We start from the raw sequence: 18,602 nt of genomic DNA, 5'->3' as shown, positions 1-18,602 counted from the left end.
GCATCACCATGCCTGGCTAATTTTTTAAATTTTTTATGGAGACAAGGTCTCCCTGTGTTGCCTAGGTTGATCTCAAACTCCTGGGCTCAAGCGATCCACCTCCCTTGGCCTCCCAAAGTGCCGGGATTACAGAGGTGAGCCACTGAACCAGGCTTGCCTGTCTGGCTTGCTCACTGTTGCAGCCTCAACAATTAGTACGTAACAGATACTCAATTTTTTTTTGAGACTTTTTTGAGATGGAGCTTCACTCTTGTTGCCCAGGCTAGAGTGCAATGGCGCGATCTCAGCTCCCTGCAACCTCTACCTCCCGGGTTCAAGCAATTCTCCTGTCTCAGCTTCCTGCCTCCTGAGTAGCTGGGATTACAGTCACCTGCCACCACACCCAGCTAATTTTTGTATTTTTAGTAGAGACGGGGTTTCACCATGTTGTCCAGGTTGGTCTCGAACTCCTGACATCAGGTGATCCACCTGCCTCAGCCTCCCAAAATGCTGGGATTACAGGTTTGACCCACCGTGCCTGGCCCCCAGACACTCGAGTTTTAAAGGAATGCTATAATAAATAGAAATTATTTTACAACAGTGGGATGATACTATGTTTTTTTTTGTTTTCGTTTTTTTTTTTTTGAGATGGAGTCTTGCTCTGTTGCCAGCCTGGAGTGCAGTGGCGCAATCTCGGCTCACTGCAACCTCCGCCTCCCGAGTTCAAGCGATTCTCCTGCCTCAGCCTCCTGAGTATCTGGGACTACAGGCGCGCACCACCACACCCAACTAATTTTTGTATTTTTAGTAGAAATGGGGTTTCACCATGTTGACCAGGATTGTCTCGATCTCTTGACCTCGTGATCCACCCACCTTGGCCTCCCAAAGTGCTGGGATTACAGGTATGAGCCACCGCGCCTGGCAGCATACCATTACATTTTATTTTACTTGGATTTAACAAAAATAAAAAGAAATTGAGGTAAAACTGGTGGCATTATTGGATCATTCATTCAGGCAGATTTCAGAATTTGGAGTCATTATCCCGTGTGTTTCCATTTCAGTCAATATCCTTTAGCTCCCTGCTTAGAAATAGGAATTAGCCTTCTTAAACTCCTCCCTCGCTTACCTATTTTTGTTAGCTATTGTAAGGAACATGGCTGTGCTTTGGTCAAGGATAGGCCAAGGTGAGATGTTTACATCCTGCGTGACTCAGCAAGTTTAGACAGAGGCGTATAACTCCACTTGTTATCACAGCCATGTAGGCATAACATGGGAAGGTCATCACTTGGCTCTAAGCCACTATTTTCTGTAAAAGGTGTAATTGCCCTGCTGATACTGTACAGGCGTTCGTGCCCAGAGAAAGAGTGAGAGAGCCAGAGCTGTCAGTCTTTGCAGACAGACAGGGGGAGCCAGATCACAGCTGAGAGAAAGAGTTAAGCTGCTGACCCTGAAGGCAAGGGAGAGCCAGCCTCGCAGTTGTGTGTGGGAGCCATCGGACTAAGCGGCTGAGACAAGGCAGACAGTGTGAGAGAACTAGTGTAAGTAAGCTGCTGATGAGAGCTGCTGCTGAATAAAATCATCTTGCACCTGCCTACCGTCCCCTGAGTGTTCTTTCAGCTATCTGTTCATCCACCCACTCCCCTCAGACCTCGATATGGGCTGGAACCTGGCTGTGCGCATGACAGTTGGCATAGTCGTGGACCTGACAGCTATATTATACACTGTCAAGTTTTAAAACATGTATATTGTTTTAATCGTAATTCTCACATTTATTAGTCTTAGTTAGGTATTGAAATTGATTATTTTTTCACATTATTATATATTTTTTTACCTATTCAATAAATGTTAATACTTGTGGAAGAATCGTGGAATCAAAACTTTGTCCTTTTTTTCTTTTAATCTTTTTTGTAATAGAGACGGAGTCTTGCCGTGTTGGCCAGGTTGGTCTTGAACTCCTGAGCTCAAACAGTCCTGCCACCTTGGCCTCCCAAAGTGCTAGGATTAAAGGCGTCAGCCACCGCACCCGGCCCCAAACGTTTAAATAGATGTATTAAAGAACTTTCAGATAAAAAATGAAAGTAGGTTTCTCGTGCCGTGTCGTTTAGGGAAAGACGGCGACGTCTGCACAGTTTAGTTGTGACACCAAGCAGTTGTTCGTCCCCGAACCAGGATGGGCTCCGAGGGCGCAGTGCCTCCAGGAGCCGCCAGGGGCCGCCACCGCCGGCGGTGCCCGACAGCGCTGCTGTGTGCGTCGCCTGCGCGCCGCCGGAAAGGAACCCTGGTCCGGAGGCGGCGGCGCAGTGCATCCTGGGTTGGCGTAGCCATGGCGTCTCGTGTCCTTTCAGCCTATGTCAGCCGCCTGCCCGCGGCCTTTGCGCCGCTGCCCCGGGTCCGGATGCTGGCCGTGGCCCGGCCTCTCAGCACCGCTCTGTGCTCCGCGGGGACCCAGACGAGGCTCGGGACTTTGCAGCCGGCCTTAGTGCTCGCGCAGGTGACTCGTGGTGACTTTGCTGCCGCTTGGCAAGGGTCAGGGATTGGGCCCGGTGGGGGTGGGGGCCGGGCATCCGGGGCGCGCCAGCTGCAGGCAGGGGTGACCCGGGGGGCAGCCGGCTCGCTCCGCAGCCCCGCTGCCTAAAGGTGTTTAGTTGACCCCTGACGGGAGGCCGGGTGACCTCGTAATAACGAGCAAGAGCACTGACTCGAGTCCAGCACTGCTGGGCTGCCGCTTACCGAAACTTTGGACAAGTCTCCTAGCCTGGCTCACACTCACCTGCAAAATTGGGATCCTGGTCTCTACCTTGCGGAGTAGCAATGAGGATTAGATGAGTTAATGCGGCTAGAGCACCTCGTACGGTCTCAAAATAGCGGTCACCGTATTGTAGTGAAAGCAGCATGCAAAGAGGCAGCCACACTGGCCTACAGCCTTCTCCAGAGCGGTTTTCTCTCTGCAGTTCTGTCCTTACTCTTCCCTGCAGCACCTTCTGCCTGTGTCCAGGACTCCTGGAAGTAATTCTAGGAAACAAGCCAAGTGACCTTTGAACAATAAGGATTTGAATTGCGCGGGTCCACTTATATGCGGATTTTTTTCAACCAAACGCGACCAGTATTTACGGGATGTGCCGCCCCGCGTATAAGCAGGGCAGGCTCTTCCTATAAGCGGATTCTGCAAGGCTGACTGCGGGACGTGAGTGTGTGGGGATTTGGGTATAGTCGGGGGTCCTGGAACCAATCTGCGCAAATACCAAGGAACGACTGTACCTGTAGTATATAGCTTGAGCTGATGAAATCTGCGTGAGGCTGAAACGCCGGGAGGCAGTGATTTCGGTGTTGTTGTTGTTGTTTTTGAGACAGAGTCTCGCTCTGTCACCCAGGCTGTAATGCAGTGGCGTGATCTCAGCTCACTGCAACCTCCGGTTAACGGCAACCTCCGCCTCTCAGGTTCAAGCACTTCTCCCTCAGCCCCCCTCGAGTATTTGGGACTACAGGCGCCCGCCACCATGCCCGGCTAAGTTTTGTATTTTTAGTGGAGACGGGGTTTCATCATATTGGCCAGGTTGGTCTCGAACTCCCGACCTCGCAATCCACCCGCCTCGGCCTCCCAAAGTGCTGGGATTACAGGCGTGAACCACCGCGCCCTGCCTTTTTTTTTGTTGTTTTCTAAGTTCTCCAGATGACTCTGAAGTGCAATTGGGAATAAAAATAACCGTCTTAAGGTAGGATAGACTCCCAAGGTCAAGTTATGAAACCCCTTTTCAAAGTCATAGACTTCAGGTAATAGTGGTTTCAACCTTGACTGCATGTTAGTGTGAAAAATAAGTGTGTCTGGCCAGGCGTGGTGGCTCACGCCTGTAATCCCAGCACTTTGGGAGGCCGAGGCGGGCGAATCGCTTGAGCCCAGGAGTTTGAGACCCTCCTAGGCAACATGGTGGAACCCCGTCTCTACAAAAAATACAGAAATTAGGCCGGGCGCGGTGGCTTATGCCTGTAATCCCAGCACTTTGGGATGCCGAGGCGAGCGGATCACGAGGTCAGGCGATCGAGACCATTCTGCCTAACACAGTGAAACCCCGTCTCTACTAAACATAAAAAAAATTATCCGGGTGTGGTGGCACGCGCCTGTAGTCCCAGCTACTCAGGAGGCTGAGGCAGGAGAATCGCTTGAACCTGGGAGGTGGAGGTTGCAGTGAGCCGAGATCGCGCCACCTGTACTCCAGTCTGGGCGACAGAGACTCCATCTCAAAAAAAAAACCAAACAAACAAAAACCAGAAATTAGACGGGCGTGGTGTCGCGCGCCTCCTGACTAGTCCCAGCTACTCAGGAGGCTGAGGTGGGAGGATCGATTGAACCCAGGAGGCAGAGGTTTTAGGGAGCTGAGATCATGCCACTGCACTCCAGTCTGGGAGGCAGACCGTCTTAAATAAGCCAGCCAGCCCGTGCCAGATCGACAGAATCTAGAAGTGAGTACTAGGCGACTATTTTTAGAAGTCATCAAGTGTTTCTTTTGTGAAGCCAGTGTTGCTGTTCACTGACAGTGTAATGGATTCATTCATTGGGCACTGCCCTGTTGGCTGTATCAAAAGGTGAAAAGTGTCACCTTGAAATTAAGGGTTAAAGGCCAGGCGCGATGGCTCACGCCTGTAATCCCAGCAGTTTGGGAGGCCGAGACGGGCGGATCACGAGGTCAGGAGATGGAGACCATCCTGGCTAACACGGTGAAACCCCGTCTCTACTAAAAATACAAAATAATTAGGCGGGCGTGGTGGCGGGCGCCTGTAGTCCCAGCTACTCGGGAGGCTGAGGCAGGAGAATGGCATGAACCCAGGAGGCAGAGCTTGCAGTGAGCCGAGATCGTGCCACTGCACTCCAGCCTGGGCGACAGAGCCAGACTCCATCTCAAAAAAAAAAAAAAAAAAGAAATAAGGGTTAAAAAGGCAGTAGTTAGAATTGATGAGTGTCTGGTTCCTAAGATTGATTTCAACATTGGGCTAAAATGTGAAGTGATTGTCTTTGTTCTTACAGCATTGATTCTCAGTTGATTGGACATACAGATCACTTAGGTTGGAATACAGATTCTGATTCAGTTCTGGGAAGGGGCCAGAGAGTTTCCACCTCCAGTGGGCTTCCAGAAGATCCTGCTGCGGGTGTTCCTTGGACCATGCTTTGAATGGCAAGGAGCTCAGAAATGTTCCACTATGGCGGCTTGGCTTGCATATATAGCAGAGGAACCATTTTATTTATATTTACAAAGTGGTTTTGACTAAGTTCATTCAAAGATATTGAGGGCCAGCTGTGTGCCAGGACTCATGCTAGCTGTTGAGAGATACAGAGATGGATACAAAAGGAAGACATTAGCTTACATCTTCATTGAACGCTTTGCAGCCCTTATGTCCAACTTGCTGGCTCCTTCTCTGCTGCTGTCTTCTTCCCTAGGCTGTTGTGACACTGTTCTCCCTTGGTTGGTTTGTCCCCCTACCTTGTTGGGACACTTTGCCTTTCAGGCTGGAGTGCAGTGGCATGATCGTGGCTCACTGCAGCCTTGACCTCCTGGACTCAAATGGTCCTCCTGCCTCAGCTTCCTGAGTAGCTGGGACTACAGGCATGAGCCACCACGCCTAATTTTTTGATGTCTGTCTTCTTTTTAGAGACGGAATCTCCTTATGTTGCCTAGGCTAGTTGTGAACTCTTGGGCTCAAGCAATCCTCCTGCCTCAGCCTCCCAAGTGCTGGGATTACAGGCATGAGCCATCACACCTGGTGTGCCTAACCCTTAAATGTTGGTGGGCTCCCGAGTTCTCTTACCACACATGCTCCCTGGACTCTTCACTCTTGGTTTCTGTTATTGCTGTATATCCCAGACCTCCGCCTCCAGTCCTTGTTCATCTCATTTGGACCATTGCTCATGCTACCTATTCCCTGCTGTGAAATTTCCTCTCCTCAAATCCATCCACTATGCCAACTTCAGAGCAACTAGTCACTCATTTACACCCTTTTTCCCAAAAGGAGCTAAGGCAGTTTTCCTGGGTATAAAAATACCAGATGATATAAAATAGAAGGTAAGGAAAAAACAAAAAAACAAAAACCAAGGGCAGTGGCCTAAAATGCAGCCTGGAAGTCTTATACTTGATCCAGGCAGGCCCCGAATCTACACTGTCTAGCAGATGGAGCACAAAGATAATTTCCAGCAGTTCTATGGGGCATGGTACCCAGATGAAGACAGCACTTGTACAAAAAAAAGCTAGCTATTCCAGGACTGGGACCAGGACCAGACAAAGTCCCAGTCTCTTCCCATGGCCCTTAAGGCTCTGCAGACCTGGGCCCTCCCTCTTAGCCTCCAAGCCTGTCATCTGTGTACCATCTCCCAACATGAGCTGATGTCTTCTCACATAGACACAGGCACTGCACTTTCATGTCTTTTTTTTTTTTTTTTCCAGACAAGGTCTCTGTCACTTAGGCTGGAGTGCAGTGGCATGATCATATATCAGTGCAGCTTCAAACTCCTGGGCTCAAGCAATCCTTCTGCCTCAGTCCCTTGACTAGCTGGGATAACTGGCCTGCGCTACCACGCCTGACCTCATTTCATTTTCTTGACCTGTTCTTCCCTCTCCTTGAATTATCAGTCTCGGCTCTTTTCCTCACCAAATCCAAGTCTGGCATCCTCCTTTCCGGCCACTCAAGGACTGAGTGACAACTTTTGTTATTGCATCAGCCTACAGATACTTCTGTCATGGTGCTTGCCATATTTTTATTTCAACTAAAATGATCTGTGGATTGGTCTTTTCCATTAGAGTGTAAGCTTCTTTTGGGGGAAGGTTGTGTCTTATTCATCTTTGCATTTCCAGCCCATTGCACAGTTCTTGGCACACAGGTAAAGTTCCCAGGCTTCTGAGACAGTCGTGTAAATAAAGGCAAGGCATTGTGAAACAGGTGTGTGTAGTGCAAAAGCAAAAAGAGATACTTGACCAACCTCTCAGTGAACGTGATCTTGAAAGCCTGTGCAGAGGCCAGGAAGAGCCTGGCACTTACCTCCTTGTGGTTGACTCTTAGGGTGTCTGGAAGGGAACATTGTTGGGGGGAAGAGAGTGAGCATATCATGAAGGGAGCTGTATGCTGCAGTGAGGAATTGTGGGTATTCTCTGCAAAGGTCATAGGGAGTGAACATGAAACAGGGCTTATTGAAGGAATAAGCCCCAGGTGGCGGAGAAGGAACAGAGGTCTGTAAGCAGGAGTTTTGGAGACAGGTCAGGAGTTCATTTCCAAACTGTTGAGTTTGAGAGGTCTGGGCTGCCTGTGTAGAGTGGACCAGTCGGCAGTTTGTAGAGACGGCCTTTAAAGCCCTCTCCTTAGCCTCCTCTGAGTTTGCCTCAGGCAGAAGTGGGCCCCAGTGGAGTACCGGGATTCTGATGGAACCTCATCTGTTTGAATTACTAGCCCAGAGGGTCATCACTCTTTACCTGCAAACAGTACCTTCTCTGATGTCTGGGAGAGGTGGTTTATTTCCCATATATTTGTTAAGTGTAGATCTTGGGGAAGAACAACTAACACCAGAAACATCACATGTTGGCTGATGGGGAGGTGCTTGTCCATTTTGTATCCCTTTTATTTTTTCCCAATCAACAGAGATCCAGTTAGAAGGAGCAGCAAGACCTTCCAGGAGGCCATGCTGGAAGGACATGGGGTGAGGAGGATACCTAACCTTCCCTTGCCTCAGTTTCTCATCTGTAAAAAGGAGAATGATAGTATCATGGATCTCACCAGAATACTGGAGAGCTGAAGAAAGATGATGTGTGTAAAGTGCTTAGGGCAATATCATAGCCTGACCTGATAAGAAATTAATGGAGGCCGGGACGTGGTGGCTTATGCATGTAATCCCAGCACTTTGAGAGGCTGAGGTGAGTGGATCACTTGAGACCAGGAGTTCAGGACCAGCCTGGCCAACATGGTAAAACCTCATCTCCACTAAAAATACAGAAATTAGCCAGGCATGGTGGTGCACGCCTGTAATCCCAGCTACTTGGGAGGCAGAGGCATAAGAATCACTTGAACCTGGGAGGCAGAAGTTGTGGTGAGCCAAGGTCACAACACTGCACTCCAGCCTGGGCAACACAGTGAGACTCTGTCTGAAAAAAAAAAAAAGAAAAAAGAAATAGAGACCAGAGGCAGGAGCATGAGAGGGTAGTAGGATCAAGTATTTTGGGGCTACGCTACAGCCAAGGTATCAAACTAGCTGCTGCTGGTCATTGTTCTCAGGATCCTACTAAATAACCCTAAATAGCACTTACTGTGTTAAGTGCCAGCCAATGTCCAAGCCCTTTACTTCATCTCACTGATGCTTCACAACAGTCCTGTGAGTGTGGTACTGTTGTTTATCCCCATTTTACAGATGAGGAAACTGAGATGTAGAAGGTTAAGTAACCCACCCAAGGCCAAACAACTAGTGAGAGCCAGCACCATGGTGCAGGCATAGGTGGTCTAGTTTCAGCGTCTGAGCTCTTGCCCACTAACTTACTGCCTCACGCTGATCCTGATGCAGCACCCACTCTAGATTGGCATGTGGCCTCCAGGACTCATTTAATTTAATCACATGCTGCCCACCTGGCCCTTGTAGGTACTTGCCGGAGCTGCTGAGGACAATGCTGACAACCTAGTTGGCCTCATGGGTAGTTGTGTACGAACATAGAATATACCCTCACCAGGGGTCTTGCTTTGTTGCCCAGGTTGGTCTGGAACTCCTGGGCTCAAGCGATCCTTCCACTTTGGCCTCCCAAAGTGTTGGGATTACAGGCGTGAGCCACCACACCTGGCCTGGTACCATTTCTTTTCTTTGTTTTTTGTTTTGTTTTTTTTTCTTTTTGGAGACAGAGTCTCACCCTATCGCCCAGGCTGGAGTGTAGAGCCATGATCTCAGTTCACTGCAACCTCTGCCTCCTAGGTTCAAGTGATCCTCCCACTTCAGCCTCCTGATTAGCTGGGATTATAGGCACACACCACGATGCCCGGCTAATTTTTGGACTTTTAGTAGAGATGGAGGTTTCACTGTGTTGGGCAGGCTGGTCTTAAACTCCTGACCTCAAGAGATCCGCCCACCTTGGCCTCCCAAAGTGCTGGGATTACAGGCGTGAGCCACCACACCTGGCCTCGTACCATTTCTTGATAAGCACACAGCCTCTGTTAGATCCCTCCAACTGAAATTTCTTTTCTGCCATTGCCATATTACCTCATTTCTTCTCCCCCTTTCTCTTTATTCCTTTCTTCTCCATTTTATTTGTGACTTGGAAACCTATTTGAGTCATTGTTAAGTAGGCCGGTCATGTGCCTGTAAAAAAGGTCTCCTTAACCCATGTATAATACGAAAGGAGATTAGACATTTAGACAAAGAGACATGCTCTAAAACTCTTGAAAGTACTCAGAAAGGCTCGTTAGAATATCTATCATACTCTCCAACTCATCTCTTTAGTTTGCTGATTAAACCTGATTTTTTTTTTTTTTTCTTGAGACGGAATCTCACTCTGTCACCCATGCTGGAGTGTAAATGGCGTGATCTTGGCTCACTGCAACCTCCGCCTCCCAAGTTCAAGCGATTCTTCTGCTTCAGCCTCCTGAGTAGATGGGATTACAGGCACATGTTACCACGCCCAGCTAACTTATATTTTTGGTAGAGACGGGGTTTCTCCATTTTGGTCAGGCTAGTGTCGAACTCCTGACCTCGTGATCCGCCTGCCTCGGCTTCCCAAAGTGTGGCAATTACAGGTGTGAGCCACTGCGCCCAGCCTAAACCTGATTTTAATAACTGACTTCTTTTTCTTTTCTTTTTTGAGACAGAGTCTCGCTCTGTGGCCCAAGGTGGAGTGCAGTGGCACAGTCTCCGCTCACTGCAACCTCTGTCTGGGTTCAAGCAATTCTCATGCCTCAGCTACCTGAATAGCTGGGATTACAGGCACACACCACCACGCCCAGCTAATTTTTGTATTTTTAGTAGAGACGAGGCTTCACCATGTTGACCAGGCTGGTCTCGAACTCCTGGCCTCAAGTGATTGGCTCACCTCGGCCTCCCAAAGTGCTGGGATTACAGGTGTGAGACACACATCGGCCCAATACCTGTTCTTTATGCAAGATGAATGTTTCTTCTACAGAGGTTATACTGGTTTGGTTCTCTGGGCAGTATTTATTATGATTTTTCATGGACCTTTGTGAGTTTCAGGGACCTGAGCCCTAACAAGCAGCCCCACTTTCTATAGGGAAATGCCTGAAGAACGCCAAGCCTCGGACTTAAAATCAACTTCAGGAGGTAAACAAACCAATTTAGATTAGGGATTTCTTTCTTTTTCTTTTTTTTGAGACGGAGTCTTGCTTTGTCGCCCAGGCTGGAATGCAATGGCGCAGGCTCGGCTCACTGCAACCTCTCCTCCCACATTCAAGCGATTCTCCTTCCTCAGTCTCCTGAGTAGCTGGGATTACAGGCGCCCACCACCACGCCTGGCTAATTTTTGTATTTTTAGTAGAGACAGGGTTTCACCATGTTGGCCAGGCTGGTCTCGAACTCCTGACCTCAGGTGATCTGCCCACTGTGGCCTCCCAAAGTGTTGTGATTATAGGCGTGAGCCACCATGACTAGCCAGATTAGGGATTTCAGTAGTGAGCAAAACTGCCAGATACCCTGTTTTGTTTTCTCTGATTCTGCGTCGTACCTTCCACAGCATTAAACCCCCTGACCTGTAATTGCAGCTCATTCCACATTTGTTGAATGAAATCTGGTCAATACCCTAATACCTAAACATTGAGCCGACTAATACCAGAGATACGTGAGGTATTGCTCTAACATGGCACAGGCCAGAAGGGCTCATGGTTTGGCTGGTGGCCATGAGGCAAGCCTCGCTGGAAGGGAAACAGATTGGAACGTAGTGACTGTTAAGCTCCCTCATCCCCTCTTTGGGTGGGAGGCCAGCTTCCTTTGTCCTGGCTGAGATCAGGGAGATAACTGCTGGAGCCAAACTAGACCTTTCTGGTGTATGGTCCTCAATTTGAATTGCCTTTGGGTTTACCATGACAGCTCTTTCCTTGTGGGTTATTTTGACTTGGGTCAGCCTATTAAAGGTGGCAGCACCCTGTAGAGGCCTCGGGATGCTGAAGATGCCATGAGAAGACACAGGCATTCTGCAGACGCTAGACAATTTTAGTGGCAGTTAAGTGTCGCAGAGCAGTATGAATGTCCAGAGCCTGAGGGTTGAAGCCAGGAGGCAGAGGGGCCGGTCCTGACTCCCAGGAAGGAGGCCTGAGATGCTGCCGAACTGTTGGGGCTTCTGCGATTACCCAGTCCTGCAACTTAGTGTGTCCTGGTGGCCACAATGAGAATCAGATGCTGTGGGTTCTCTAAAGCCCCGAAAGTTCTGTGAAAGTTACCTATAGGCTTGTGCATTGATTTAGAGGTATTTTCCGTTCAATGACAGTGTTTCCTTCCTGCCGTCGCTCTAGGTTCCTGGTAGAGTTACACAGTTGTGCCGCCAGTATAGCGACATGCCTCCTTTGACGTTAGAGGGCATCCAGGACCGTGTTCTTTACGTATTGAAACTCTATGACAAGATTGACCCAGAGAAGGTAACTGATGGTGGTTTGAATTTTTTTCTTTAAATATAGAGTATTTAATTACATGCTAGAAAATGCAAAGGGAAAGATACTCAGTAAAAATCTCCCTGGCTCCCAGCCACCCAGGCCCATTCTGGGAGATAGCCAGCGCTACCAGTTTCATGTATGTTTCCAAAGGTACTCAATGCATATGTTAAAGAAGTATACACACGTGTGTATATTATATGTATGTATATCTCACCCTTTTTAAAAAACACAACTGGCTGGGCACTGTGGCTCATGCCTGTAATCCGAGCACTTTGGGAGGCCGAGGTGGGCGGATCACCTGAGGTCGGGAATTCGAGACCAGCCTGACTAACATGTAGAAACCTCATCTGTACTAAAAATACAAAATTAGCCAGGCATGGTGGCACATACCTGTAATCCCAGCTACTCGGGAGGCTGAGGCAGCAGAATCACTTGAACCTGGGAGGTGGAGGTTGCAGTGAGCCGAGATAGCGCGATTGCAGTCCAGCCTAGGCAACAAGAGTGAAACTCCATCTCAAAAATAATAATAAATAATAAAAACACAAGTGGGGCCGGGCGTGGTAGCTCACGCCTGTAATCCCAGCACTTTGGGAGGCCGAGGCGAGTGGATCATGAGGTCAGGAATTGAAGAGCAGCCTGGCCAAGATGGTGAAACCCCATCTCTACTAAAAATACACAAATTAGACAGGCGTGGTGGCAGACACCTGTAATCCCAGCCACTCGGGAGGATGAGGCAGAGAATTGCTTGAACCCGGGAGGGAGAGGGTGCAGTGAGCCGAGATCATGCCACTGCACACTGCAGCCTGGATGACAGGGTGAAACTCCATCTAACAATGAAAAAAAATTGAATCTGTTGTGTAGGTAAGGCAGTTTTTTTTTTTGATTTGGGTTTTTGAAGAATCATTCCTGGTGATTCTGAGGTCTAAATTAGAGTGATAGGGTGATAGTAAACACTTTGGCCAGGCGCAGTGGCTCACGCCTGTAATCCCAGCACTTTGGGAGGCCAAGGTGGGTGGATCACGAGGTCAGGGGTTCGAGACCAGCCTGACCAACATGGTGAAACCCCGTCTCTACTAAAAATACAAAAATTAGCTGGGTGTGGTGGTGCACGCCTGTAATCCCAGCTACTCGGGAGTCTGAGGCATGAGAATCGCTTGAACCCGGGAGGCCGAGTTTGCAGTGAGCCGAGATCGTGCCATTACACTCCAGCCTGGGTGACAGAGCAAGACTTTCTCAAAAAACAAAAAACAGACAACATATAGAGTGAAATCCTTCATTAGCTATGTATATATTGTTCACTTCAAAACAGAGTAAGATAAAGCAAACCATGTACATACTAGCATAGGTTACATATAAAATGTCAGTTATAGCCTCTGTATGTTAAAAAAAATTCGATGTAGTCACAAGGACAGAAAACCAAACACTGTGTGTTCTCGCTCATAGGTGGGAACTGAACAATGAGGTCACTTGGACAGAGGGTGGGGAGCATCATTTACCAGGGCCTGTCAAGGGGTAGGGGGCTTGGGGAGGGACAGCATTAGGAGAAATACCTAATGTAAATGATGAGTTGATGGGTGCAGCAAACCAACATGGCACATGTATACCTATGTAACAAACCTGCACGTTGTGCACATGTACCCTAAAACTTAAAGTATAATAAAAAAATTCAATATAGTGATTAAGTGGCATTGTACCACCCTGTTATCTTGGGAAGCAGATGCTTTCATGGACTACATTTTGTGTTTGGTGCTCCTTTCTTGCAGCTTTCAGTAAATTCTCATTTTATGAAAGACCTGGGCTTAGACAGTTTGGACCAAGTGGAGATTATCATGGCCATGGAAGACGAATTTGGTAAGGCTCAGTCTTCTGTCTACATACTGCGATTTTTGATTAAGGTGGATTAAACTGAAAGAAGTGGTGGGCATCTGAATTGGAATTAGAATTAAATATTAATAGAAACAGTAGCATCCACTGCCCTTCACACACACCTTCCTGCCCACTTACCATCAGGTGAAGTAAGCTTTAGGGATGGTACATTTATTCAGAGAGCACCTTGCACAAGCCCAGCAGAGTGCCCAGTGTGGTGCCAAGAGCCAAATGACCAGAGATGGTTCCAGGGGACTGATTCTTCAGACAGGGTTCTAAGACAAAGGGCAAAAGCCTCCCCGGAACACATGCTGATGACATGTCAGCCCCTCCTGAGCTCAGGTAACGCGAACCAGGTAGAAGTAATGTGTGCCAGGACAAGAGACGCACCCAGAGCCTCTGGCCTTGGTCTCCTATCCTGGCTCACAAGCACACTCCAAGTTTGGGACTGTGTGTTGGGCAGGTGAGACCTTATAAGGTTCCATGGCTGTTTCTGCGTGAGTTGGCTGAATAGGAAATCAAAGGACTTCTGTGCTGTTCTGCAGAGCAGGGCCTAGTTAAAATTCCTCACAGATGATGCTGACTAGGATGGAATCCCTTTGCCTAGTGCTTAAGAGTACCAGGTCTGGAATTGAGCTTAGTCAGGTATGAGCCTGGACAAGTAACTGTATCTCTCAAAGCCTGTTTCCTCAGCTGTAAAGTGGGGGTGATAATAGTAGGAACCCCAGGATTGGAATTGCTGTGAGAATTAGAGATGATGTGTAAAATGCTCAGCACAGTGTTTGGGCCAAAGTAAGCTAACTACCAAAACCCAGCCATTTATAAAAACCCAACCATCATAAAAAAAAAAATGCATGGGTGACGTGTGTTACAGCACACGAACCTTGAGAATGTGCCGAGTGAAAGAAGCCAGACACAGAAGATGACACGTTATATACCATTTACATGAAATGTCAAGAAGAGGCAAATCCAGAGATAGAAAGTACACGGGTGGTTGCCAGAGCTAGGGAGGATGGGGAGTGACTGCTGACGGGCACTGGGTTTCTTTTTTTTTCTTTTTATTGATCATTCTTGGGTGTTTCTCGCAGAGGGGGATTTGGCAGGGTCATAGGACAATAGTGGAGGGAAGGTCAGCAGATAAACAAGTGAACAAAGGTCTCTGGTTTTCCTAGGCAGAGGACCCTGGGGCCTTCCACAGTGTTTGTGTCCCTGGGTACTTGAGATTAGGGAGTGGTGATGACTCTTAACAAGCATGCTGCCTTCAAGCATCTGTTTAACAAAGCACATCTTGCACCGCCCTTAATCCATTTAACCCTGAGTGGACACAGCACATGTTTCAGAGAGCACCGGGTTGGGGGTAAGGTCACAGATCAACAGCATTCCAAGGCAGAAGAATTTTTCTTAGTACAGAACAAAATGGAGTCTCCTATGTCTACTTCTTTCTACACAGACACAGCAACAATCTGATTTCTCTATCTTTTCCCCACCTTTCCCCCTTTTCTATTCGAAACAACCGCCATCGTCATCATGGCCCGTTCTCAATGAGCTGTTGGGTACACCTCCCTGACGGGGTGGCGGCCGGCTGGGGGCTGGCCCCACCTCCCTCCCGGACGGGGCGGCTGCCGGGCGGAGACGCTCCTCACTTCCCAGACGGGGCGGCTGCCGGGCAGAGGGGCTCCTCACTTCTCAGACAGGGCGGCTGCCGGGCGGAGGGGCTCCTCACTTCTCAGACGGGGCGGCTGCCAGGCGGAGGGGCTCCTCACTTCTCAGAGGGGGCAGCCGGGCAGAGACGCTCCTCACCTCCCAGATGGGGTCGCGGCCGGGCAGAGGCGCTCCTCACATCCCAGACGGGGCAGCGGGGCAGAGGCGCTCCCCACATCTCAGACGATGGGCGGCCGGGCAGAGACGCTCCTCACTTCCTAGACGGGATGGCGGCCGGGAAGAGGCGCTCCCCACTTTCCAGACTGGGCAGCCAGCAGAGGGGCTCCTCACATCCCAGACGATGGGCGGCCAGGCAGAGGCTGCAATCTCGGCACTTTGGGAGGCCAAGGCAGGCAGCTGGGAGGTGGAGGTTGTAGCTAGCCGAGATCACGCCACTGCACTCCAGCCTGGGCAACATTGAGCACTGAGTGAACGAGACTCCATCTGCAGTCCCGGCACCTTGGGAGGCCGAGGCTGGCAGATCACTGGCGGTTAGGAGCTGGAGACCAGCCCGGCCAACACAGCGAAACCCCGTCTCCACCAAAAAAATACGAAAACCAGTCAGGCGTGGTGGCGCGTGCCTGCAATCGCAGGCACTCGGCAGGCCGAGGCAGGAGAATCAGGCAGGGAGGTTGCAGTGAGCAGAGATGGCGGCAGTACAGTCCGGCTTCGGCTCGGCATCAGAGGGAGACAATGGAAAGAGAGGGAGAGGGAGACCTTGGGGAGAGGGAGAGGGAGAGGGAGACCGTGGGGAGAGGGAGAGGGAGCTGGGTTTCTTTTACACAATGGTGATGGTTGCACAATGTTGTGAATATACTAAAAACTACCAAATTATATGGTATATACAAGGAGGAATTTTCTATTATGTGAATTCTATCTCAACAAACAAACAAACAAACAAACATACCTCCAAAGCATCGTACCCAACCTGTATGCATACTGTCTAGAAGCTAACTGGCCCACAACCTATATGGGATTCAAGGTTGCTGAAAGTTTTGATATACTTGTAGCTGTTGTAGAAGGGTCAGGTGTGTTCAGTTCTAAAGGATTTTTTTTTTTAACTCTCTCACATTGTTGTATATTTTTCTTTTAGGGTTTGAAATTCCTGATATAGATGCTGAAAAGTTAATGTGTCCACAAGAAATTGTAGATTACATTGCAGATAAGAAGGATGTATATGAATAAAGTATCAGGTAAATAGACTTAAAAAATGATGTTCACCCATAGATTTGTCTGTGGTTCTTCAATAAAGGAAACTTAAGAAGACACAGAAAATGGAAATGCTTGACCAAGATTTTTCACTAGTTATAAAATGCAAGCCCTTTCCTGTTGTCTGCCACTCAAAGGGGCCCAGTCCTGGTGGTGATCTTTGTCTTTGAGAGGTTGAGAACTGTCATTCCTGGATAGAACTCCCTTGATTGTCAGCTGTCCTCACAAAAGCAGAACATTGTACAAAGTACTGAACAGGGTAACCTGGAAACAGACCTCTGTCTCCCTCAATTACTCAGCCAAGGTAAGCCCAGCCTGCTGGGTAAGACACTGAGGTGACCTGGCTCTTAAGTAGGCAAGAGAGGCCTCATGGATAAGAGGATGGACTTTGGAGTCAGAGACACCCAAGTTTATTCTCAGCTCTGCCCCACACTATAAGCCTGGTGGTCTCAGGCAGGCTGCTTAGCTCTGTAAGCCTCAGTTTCCTCATATGTAATATGGTGGTAATGATAGGACCTACCTGGGGCCTTTGTGAAAGCAAAATTGAAGAGAGTATATATATCACTTGATATAATGATGTAAAGAAGCCTCTCAGTAAATAGTAGCTTTTGTTACTTGGGACCTAGAATGATCAAATAAGACTTTTTGAATTAAAACATTGTATTAGTGTCTTTAGTCTTTAGCTTTTAGTGACCCTGCATTTTTTTTTTTTTTTTTTAAAGATGGAACCTTGCTCTGTTGCCCAGGCTGGAGTGTAGTGGCACAATCTCGGCTCACTGCAACCTCCGCCTCCTGGGTTCAAGCGATTCTCCTGCCTCAGCCTCCTGAGTAACTGGGATTACAGGCGTGCACCTCCACGCCCAGCTAATTTTTATATTTTTAGTAGAGATGGGGTTTCACCATGTTGGCCAGGCTGGTCTCGAACTCCTGACCTCAGGTGATCCGCCCACCTTGGCCTCCCAAAGTGCTGGGATTACGGGCATGAGCCACTGCACTCAGCCAGAGGCTGCATTTTTAGCACCTGAAAGATGTCACTTATCATTAGTAAGAATACATCAAAAATAACATTGAACTTATTTTGTCTTTTCCAGACCCTTTGGCTTTGCTGAGAGAGGACTCAGATGATAGTGACGAATGTCTGGCAGTGAGGACACATTTTGGCATTCTTGCTGACTCTGACAGAGTGATTCTGATGGACTTGTATTTAAATTGTATAAGTGTTTTACTCTTTGAAAATAAATCTATAAAACCAACATTTTCCCCCGTCTTCAGTTTTTCAATAATGTCTATAAAGTGCTTTTTTATGTTTGTATACTGACATTGCTTAATATTTTTAAAGGTCTGATTTGTCATTTGTATTCATGCATGTCAAAAACAATGGCTTCCCCAGCCATGTACTTGAAGTAAGGCTGTCTCCCCACCTTCATATCAGGAGTGAATATATTCATGGAAATGGACTTTTTGCTTCAAAAAAATTTTTGTTTTGGTTTCCATTAGCTTATTATCAGATATGTCAGCTGATATCAGCAGGTGGGACTAGTTTTTCATCACTGTCCTAAAGATCCCTTTTAATACAGTTTAACAGTTTTGGAGAATGGGAGGCTCTCTTTCCTCCTGGAAGGTCAGTTTGACATTGCCACACATCAAACCACAGTTTGATTTGTCACACATCATTATTGGTTCTGCCCCTTTTACTCTTAGCACTGTGTTGGTTCCTTGGGGTTGATGTAGATAACATGTATGCATTGCTTAGCTCTTGAAGAGTTTAGTTTGAGAGTTACATCAAAATAATTCCTCTCCTTTTACTGACATTTCTAGTATGGGGAAGGAAGAGGAACCAAAGGCCTACAGTAAGTAGTGTCTTTGAGGCAGAGGGACTAAGGTGAGGGGCCCTCAGCCAGCAGAGAATCTCATGGCTGAGAGATGAGGTGGTCGAAGGATGGGAGTCAGCTCTGGGATTGGGTCCACACTCACATCTGCTTCCCTTCCTGTAGGTACCAATACGCTGGTTCCTTCTGGGTTGCTCTAGAGTTATTCCAGGCATGTTAGGCAGACATAGTCCTTTTTTTTTTTTTTAACTTTTATTTAGGTTCAGGGGTACATGTGCATGTTTGTTATATAGGTAAATTATGTGTCATGGGGTTTGGTGTGCAGATTATTTCATCACCCAGGTAATAAGCATAATACCCCATGGGTTTTTTTATTTGAGAAGGAGTTTCGCTCTTGTCGCCCAGACTGGA

General features: G+C 48.1%; 1 protein-coding gene across 2 annotated transcripts; it reads left to right on the top strand.

The window, feature by feature from the left end:
* Positions 1-1,913: 1,913 nt before the first annotated feature.
* On the top strand, positions 1,914-17,819 carry NDUFAB1 (NADH:ubiquinone oxidoreductase subunit AB1). Of its 2 annotated transcripts, none has more exons than XM_055100031.2 (4): positions 1,914-2,470; positions 11,449-11,571; positions 13,350-13,437; positions 17,454-17,819. In XM_055100031.2, exons 1-4 carry the CDS (start codon positions 2,150-2,152, stop codon positions 17,678-17,680), a joined length of 759 nt encoding a protein of 252 aa, XP_054956006.2. In that variant the 5' UTR covers positions 1,914-2,149; the 3' UTR covers positions 17,681-17,819. The 2 variants fall into 2 exon arrangements, with proteins under 2 accessions (XP_054956006.2, XP_054956007.2); XM_055100032.2 differs by lacking the exon at positions 17,454-17,819 and adding an exon at positions 16,247-16,346.
* The last annotated feature ends 783 nt before the right edge of the window (positions 17,820-18,602 follow it).

The sequence above is a fragment of the Pan paniscus genome, chromosome 18 (genome assembly GCF_029289425.2).
Source record: "Pan paniscus chromosome 18, NHGRI_mPanPan1-v2.0_pri, whole genome shotgun sequence".
NCBI classification, from domain to species: domain Eukaryota; kingdom Metazoa; phylum Chordata; class Mammalia; order Primates; family Hominidae; genus Pan; species Pan paniscus.
This window is presented reverse-complemented; position numbering and strand designations above follow the sequence as displayed.

Excerpts from the sequence above, each read along its gene's own strand:
- NDUFAB1 (XM_055100031.2), top strand. The coding sequence starts at position 2,150 with ATGGGCTCCGAGGGCGCAGTGCCTCCAGGAGCCGCCAGGGGCCGCCAC. Across the intron at positions 11,572-13,349 it reads ACAAGATTGACCCAGAGAAG|CTTTCAGTAAATTCTCATTT; the intron begins GTAACTGATGGT and ends CCTTTCTTGCAG. Across the intron at positions 13,438-17,453 it reads GGCCATGGAAGACGAATTTG|ACCCTTTGGCTTTGCTGAGA; the intron begins GTAAGGCTCAGT and ends TGTCTTTTCCAG.